Source organism: Charadrius vociferus, unplaced genomic scaffold (assembly GCF_000708025.1).
Source record: "Charadrius vociferus isolate BGI_N301 unplaced genomic scaffold, ASM70802v2 scaffold370, whole genome shotgun sequence".
NCBI lineage: Eukaryota > Metazoa > Chordata > Aves > Charadriiformes > Charadriidae > Charadrius > Charadrius vociferus.
Genome location: NW_009646744.1, coordinates 2,683,655 through 2,691,602, shown reverse-complemented (window position 1 = coordinate 2,691,602; position 7,948 = coordinate 2,683,655). Strand labels below are relative to the sequence as shown.

The 7,948-nt window shown below is 40.8% G+C and overlaps 1 protein-coding gene across 1 annotated transcript in view; it reads right to left on the bottom strand.

The window, feature by feature from the left end:
* UBE2B (ubiquitin-conjugating enzyme E2B) overlaps positions 1-2,814 on the bottom strand; it is a 13,991-nt gene extending 11,177 nt beyond the window's left edge. Inside the window, exon 1 of the mRNA XM_009890899.1 lies at positions 2,798-2,814. Within this exon, the coding sequence (XP_009889201.1) occupies positions 2,798-2,814 (17 nt within the window). The remainder of the gene's footprint in view (positions 1-2,797) is intronic.
* Positions 2,815-7,948: the final 5,134 nt, after the last annotated feature.

Below are 7,948 nucleotides of genomic sequence, written 5' to 3'. Positions count from 1 at the left end.
GGTATGCGGCCCTTCCCCCCGTACCTGACCCCTGGTCCTCGTACCCGGTACCCTGCCCCGGTACCCAGCCCCAGTACCCGGCCCCTGGCTCCTGTACCCGGCCCGGTTCCCGGCCACAGCGCCTACGGGGCTTGTGGAGACCTTTAGGATAGTGCGAGTGCTGCTGCCTGGAGGTATTACTCCTCTTGAAACACTATATGTTTAAAGAACTGTATGTGCCTCAAATTAGTTAAAACTTTTGTCATTCTGTAAAGAAATAAACAGAGATGAAGATGTGAGTCGCCATCCCTGGAGGTGTTTAAAAGATGGGTAGACCTGGTGCTGAGGGCTATGGTTTAGTGGTGGGTTTGGCAGCGGTGGGTTAACGGTTGGACTTGGTCATCTTAAAGGTCTGTTCCAACCTAAATGATCCTCTGAATCTGTGTATGAGATCTTGCCCAAGTCGGAGGGGAATTAAGGAACAGCAGTGAAGTGCAAGCACGAGGACACGGGACAGAGAGTGGGCATTAAAATATTGTACTAGAAACCAGAAAAAAATCTGTTAACAAAACTACAAAGCGAGAAGTAAAGTTTCTACAGGTTAGCAACTTTAAATGTGTAAAACAAGGGGGAAATAACTTGAGAGTCAGCCCTGCATCATTGCCAGGGTACGCAGCGCCTTGTAGGCTGCTTTGTGCACAAAACAGCGTGAATACAAATCGTTTCTAAAATACTTCGCTGCCAAATGAAAATGAGCATCTAAAGTAAGTTTAAAATTTGGAGACAAAGTTTGGAAATGATGTTGACAAAAGCAGCCCCTGTTCGAACTAAGCAGTGGAAGAACATGGGCGAGGCGTGGTGAGTTAGTAATTACCCTGCCTGGGGGTCGTTGCTGTGGGTACGCCTGTCCCCGGCTTGGGCTCCCTCGGCTCGGGCGAGGGGAAGCAGAGCTGGCGGGGAGGCTTCCCCTCCTGCTTCTGCGCTTCGGAGGCCAGCCTGCAGCGCACGGTGTCCTGCCCCTGCCTCCCCAGGTGCCCTTTTTGTCAGCTGTGGGTTACTTCATCCAGCCCGCTGTGTTAAGCAACTACCTTAGCAGCCGTCTCCCTTGCTGTTGCAGTAGCTTATCCTTCCCCGCTCCCATCTTGCCCTCCTCCTTTGTGCCGTCTCATCTCTTTTCGTAACTTCTGGTTCGTTCCGCCATTGGTGGGTGGGGTACCCTGCAGAAATGCTGCTCCCTTTCGCTCATCACCTACATTAAGCAGTTGCTAATTGTAGCATTGTCAGGACATCGACGACTTCGGGAAATGAGGGCGCTCTGCTCCGCACAGAGTCAATCATGAAGTAGCTGGAGGGGTTTTTTTCAGTCCATGCTTCCATGTCTTGAGAACTTTTAAGGCAAACAGAACGTGTTTCTTATTACACTGTTTGGGGGATTTTTTGTGTGTTTTTTTCCTTTTTTTTTCTTTCCAGTGTTATACACCATGATCTCAAACACGAGAATATTTTATTAACTCAAAGTGGAATTACTAAACCTTGTGATTTTGGTTTGGTTTAAGCATTAGCTACCCCATATGATGTTTATACAGATTATGTGGTTACACGATGGTACAGGGCTCCTGAACTGATTTTAAAAGACCCCACATATGGAAAATATATGTCTGTTGGGGTTTTTTTTGGGGGGGAGGAGATCTGTAGTTCAGCTTGTATAGGAGAAGCAGTCTCCTGCACATGAACTTCTGCATACAATGCAACATTAGCAAAAGGAAAATAATAATATAAAAGCTAAACTAATATGGTGACATATAATGTGCCTACATATAAAGTCAAAGACAGTGTTATGCTCTGGTTCCAGATTCAGTGAAAGCAGTGCAAGGTTTATCTTTAAATACAGCACTGTTATTGTATAAACCAAACAGATCGTTCATTGTTGGGTTTTTTTAATTTTTTTTTTTTAATTCCCTAGAAGACGGTAATCTGTATTATTCCTAGTTAACCCGTGCCCATTTGCCCTGCAGATGATTTTCCATATTATCCACATCAAAAATGTGCAGCAGTGTTGGCGCTGAGCCCCTGTGATGATCAGTGGCAAGGGTTCTCCGAAGAGCCCTCGGGAGCAGTGCATGAGAAGATGCTGTAAAACTGAGATGTGAAACTTTGGAGATGTGGTTAACAACATGGTAACCTGGAAGTGTTAGGGGTTTTCCAAGTGTGTACTTAATTCCCACTAAAGATTTTATTCTGTATTTTACCAAATTCTGTTATTGTCCACCTACAGTTATGAAATTCTGTAGAAGAGGTTCAGAATTGCGGAGAAGAGTCATAATTCCTGTCTGTTTGCTCTCATTCATGCTGTTAGGTATTGATTACTATTATTCTTAGTAACAATAACAACAGCACACTGCAGTAGTTATTCTGGCAGTGTTGAACTATAAACATGGAGGTAAATAGCTTTTTAACAAGCCAGGATAATTCCTTTATTCTCAAAGCTCAAATATAGTTTATAGAGCAGAATGAGTCAGCGGGAAGGATCTGCTTTTACATATCCTTCTGCTCTGAGAGGAAGCACAGAGAGGAATACAGCAGTGGTGCATAGTTGGATTCATTTCAGTTTTAAAGATAGCAGGCTTTTTAATGAGAGATTTTTAATGTATTTTAGCCATCTCCATGGGGATACTAGAATAAAAATATGGCATACAAGCATTGTATCTGTTTTAACCAACTGATTTATTATCTGTTCATAATGTCCTTTTTGTCAAGAACTTGGGCACCTCTTCTTCAGAGTATTTTATAAAGAGCCTGGGATGTTCAGGGATGGTACTTCTTGAAGTCCAGCATCCTAAAAATGCAAGGAAAAGCTTTCCCCAGCTCACTGCTTACTGGAGATGGTATTTCCCATTAGAAATCCCATTTCCTATTAGAATCTCCATTCATTTACAGTCTGTCGCCCTAATGCATATAAGGAGTTCAGTGGGTTTAATTGGGATGTCTACACATGAAGAATGTGGCACATCAGAAATTGCTAATTAGAGAAATTGGGATTTTTGGAAATGCCAAGGAGATTGAGGAGCATAAGTGCCAGTCCACAGTTTCCGAAGTATTTAAGTTAGTTTAAATTCACTGATGTTATAATTACTATATTCACTGAGATGCAGTTGCAGACACTAATGGTTTTTAAAAAAATGTATTCTCTTGAGACATTGAATCTTGTTTCCCCTGATGTCAGTGGGAATGGATTTAAGTTTTGCCATTTCCATTAAGCAAAATCAAAAATCCAATAGGCAATTTCCTGTCATAAAAAGATCCGAGAGAGCAGATGGAGGAAGAATAATCTAATTGAGATGCATTTTCTTTTTTACTGGCTTGCTCTATTTAATTTTTAAGAGCATACCTAAAATGTCTTCTTCCACAAGGACAGCTTGTTCATTATGTCTTAAAATAAATGGCAAGCAAAAAGCTCTTTTACAAATCCAGAATGCTAGTGGTGATACCAGGCATATCTAATAACCTATTAACACCATGAAAACAAAAAAATGATGAAGCACTCCGTTGAGTAAAGACCAGCGAAGCTTTCACCAGCAGCAGGCTTTTCTGACTCATCCTTTTTAGGGCAATAGAAAATGCAGTTGCTTCAGAGAAATGAAGGATCTCATTCATTCGTGGGGGACAGGGAAAAGGAAAGACCGGCGGCCAAGCTTTCCTCCCACGGCTGAATTACAGCGCTGGAGAAGGTTTACTCCTTCCCCCCTCTGGTTCTGTTACCACAACCAGATTCCAAATCTCTGATAGTTGTTGTGGGAAATGTGTTTAAATCTCCAGAGTCACTGATTTTGTTGATGACGGGTTGCCTTTATGTTACAGACATATTTTCAGAAGGTGTTAAGTGATGACAACTACATTTAATACTTAAAATGAAATGGAGCTTTGAAATGTATGAGAGAAGAAGCAAAGACAGTTTATCCATTCAGCTGCTTTGATTCCTCAAAAGTGTTTGTAACCCTTCAAAGTCCTTTCACAAACATTTTGAGAGCTTCCAGGAGGATTTATTTTATTTTGTCTTAGTATGTTTATTTGGGTTTCTTTTAGGTTTCCCAACTTTAAGAGGAATCACACAGAGACAGCATAAAGGGACATTATAAAGTGACCCACTTGGGAAGTGGCCATCATCATCCAGTGCAGTAGCTGGAAGTGAATTGGAAATGGAGTGACGGAGGATGTTCTTTCAGAATTAGGACATGATACAGGAAGTCAGTCTCTTCCTATGCCTTTAGAGGGGTATTACCCATCTATTTCAGGTATCTGATTTATCGGTTTATGTTAGAAGCATCTGTTTTTCACACGAAAAGCCAATGAAGAGAAGCAGAGATTCTCGGAAGATGCTTCACATCATCACCCCAATTAGGCAATAATTAAACTCTTAAATCAGATGTTCTAAACTGCTTATGGAAGAATGTCTCTGTTTATTGGGACAGGGATCTTACCTTTCTGACCTGGGGCCTTTAATTTAAGAAGCTTTAGGCAGGCAGTCTTAAATTTGGGCCATATCCTTCAGGTATGCAGAAGAGGAAGGTATGAATGTGAGATAAGGTAGAATCAGCTCTGGAAACACTGCTGGCAGGGGGCCTGGATCCACCTGAGCTGGGCTGCAAAACCCTTGTATCTTCTGATACACTCAATGAAGATGTTACGTGTTGGAGGAAGAATATGTAGTCAGAGATGCTACATTTTTCTGGCTGGCCAGAAGACCTAAGCTGATGATCTTATGATACCTGTCTCTTGTTTCCTATTTCATGCTCAGAAACTACACACCCATAAGAACTTTAGGCTCCATTTGTGCATGTGAATCATATCCGCAGAAGTGTTAAGGGTAGGGCAGCACATGTAAATGCAGTTTGGAAATAAAGATATAGGGACAGATGGTTGGCTGTAGAGACGAAGGGGCAGCGTGGAAGGTGAAAAAGCCTTGAGTCGATGTATAGTTGCCACAGCTACCCTGATAGTCCATTCATAACCCCTGCCTAACAAATTAGAGGAGTATTTTGGGACAGTCCTCAGCCAGAAGAGTGCTCCTAAAGGGAATATTTTCTCCAGTATAATTTCGATAAAACTCTGGGGCCCTTACCTACTCTAGAACTGGGAGCTAAAATAATAACTCACCTTCCACCCACCCGCTGTACCAATTCAGAAAGATGAGCCAAAAACCGTGAACTAGGTTACACAGCAATAGAATAAGATCCAGACATCCTAGATGTTACCGAAGTAGGTACAATGACAAAAAAAAAAAAAGAGATAATTTGAGAAGAGACACCAAATAGCACTAGATTAAAAGATTCTTAATAGCCTAATGATATGAATTTATGAATAAACTAATGAAATGAACAGATATAAATTCGTAACTATATGCACACTGGCAAACTAGTCACTCCTGTAGATTGCAAACCATCCTCAGTTTGTGTGTGTGCTATAGAGATACTCAGAGAAGCCTGAAAATGCCCCCAAAAGCCTTTAGTTCCCTAAAGTTCTACAAGATTATACAACATTTTTCACAAAACGTTAATTATGTGTTCTCCCATACAAACAAGAGTGGATTCAGAGACGCTGGCCAAGTCTTCACTGTGCTGAGCCTGCTCCTCAAGAGGCATAAATTTTATTGTGGAAGAGCCCCGGATCTGGCCCTTTGCAGAGTGAGGAGAAATCACACAGTGAACAGCAAAGAAAAAACAGTTTGCTGCCACCCAGGTGGAGGCTGAGTAATGCCATCTCCACTGTCAGAATAGCATATACCATGCAATCGCCTTTTAATGTATAAACAAAGGTTACGGTTGCTTACAAACTGTGATTTCTAGTTTTTAACTTGTTGAACAAAGAGTTTTTGACAAGAATCTCCCTACATCACTTTATATAACACTTTTAACACTGTTTAACATTTTTCTTTATGGCATACCGAGGGCATCACGGCGTGACAGAGCATTCAGCATTGTTTTGGAGTGATTGCTGTAAAAATCACTCTGTGCTTCAACTGAGCCTGCCGGCGGTGCGCTGAGCCCACCAGCCACCAGGTGTGGCTGTGGAGCCTTTTGAAATCCACGGGATTTCTTCCACCCTGTGTACTGGTGGCTTTTCTACAGACGCAGTGTCGGTATTTTTTTGCTGCAAAGGACTTGAAATGATCGGTTGTGTCCTTTGCGGACAAGCTCCGTTTTTAATGTATACAATTGGCGTTATCCTTGGAACTACTCACGATGTGTTTGGCTCGCTGAGTTGTTAAATAACAGATTTGCTTTAGATATTGGCATATAATGTTAAGAGAAAATACTCTTTAATATAACTTAAAAGATCATTTCACTTTTTGCTATCAGATTTGCTATCAGAAAGCCAAGTTCTTACACAAAACAAACACTTTTTCAAAGCACAGAGGGAATAACAAAGATGTAGAACTACTAAAAGATGAGAGAAGTACTCTCTTTAATGCCTATCCGAAGGGTCCAGGATTTGGGCAGGGGAGAACTGCTCTTCTTAAAATATTTATTGCTGCATAAAATTGTTATTGTAACTGCAACACACTGGTGCTGGATTAGCTGTGTGTCTTCACGGGGCTGAATCAAATCAGTACCATTGCAGTGGAAAGCTGAACGTTGATTTTGAGAGAGAAGTATTTCCAAAATGCAATAGAACAAAGTTAGCAGATTTTTAATCTGCTGTCTTGTATTTTGGTACTTTAGATTGGACCTCAATTCAGTGGTTCGTTTGTATTTAACAAAAGAACTCAGCACATGTTCAACTAAAAGTGTGTTGGATTCAAGCGCACTCTTTAGCAGGATGACTGTAGGTTTACCCACGCGGCTGAACTGGAGACCCCACACCTGTAGCTGGAGTAAGTGCAGGGGGGGAAATGCACGCAGGATCCAACCTTAAGACTTCTTAAGTTGATACTTCCCCACTTTTCTTTCCACCATACGAATGGAGTTCATATTTTACAGGTGGTTTTAAACACCAGCATCAAAAACTTCACTTGTGAAAGGATCTTGCTGCTAGGGAATACTGGACATCCTTTGGGGGTCTCTGCATTACTACAGAATATTTTTCTTGCAAGTGATCATCTTCTGTTTTATTCCAAGTATGTTAAGAAAATGCTGGACTGAGTGTTCCAGCTGATGTTTTGTCATAGTTTCCAAAAAAAAAAGAAAGTAAGTGAAGGTTGTACAAAACCATTCATGATTGTGGAGTCAGCATTTGCTAAATTGACTTACACTTGGAGTAACAGTCAGTAAAAAAACAACAAAACTTGGCTCATAGAAATTTCCTGAACTGGAACAGCCAAAAGGATTATTTTTAGTTCACGTTTTAACGTTTTATCATTTAAAGGGAAAACAGTTGCGAGATGAAAAACATTACGTACAGTTTGAACAAAAGGTATTTTCTTAGGTGCTAAACTTTAAACAACAGATTTTCACAGGGTATGGTTTCTCAGCTACCTCTGTTTCTTAAGTTTTCCAGCCCCAGCATCATTAACAAAAAGAAAGCTAATGTGAAAAAGTGAGAAGGGACATTTTTGCCAAAAGCTACTTTTGGTGTGCTTTTTGTGATGTGAGGAAGTGCTGGAATTACTGGTCCCCATTGCCCAGGAAACCCCTTTACTCCTAAACAGTGATTATAGGCTGTAGCTTGGTGAGCAGGATGAGAGGCATGAAGGATTTAAAAATATTTCTTTAATATTTTTTATTGTTAAATGTCTAGTATTTAAATATTCACTGTGAAATTACCTATTTAGACTTCAGAGAGTCTAATTTTCTATCTGTTTATTCTCTGTAATTAGAAGCCAGATTTAGCTTTGGCTATAGCCTTTTATCCCAACAATTAAACATGTTCCATCTACAAGTGTTCTGAGACTTTATTTCAAAATTGTTTCAAAACAAATATTCAGCACAGCTTGATTAATGTTTCTTTTGGCAGCAGCTTTGCCTTATGCAGC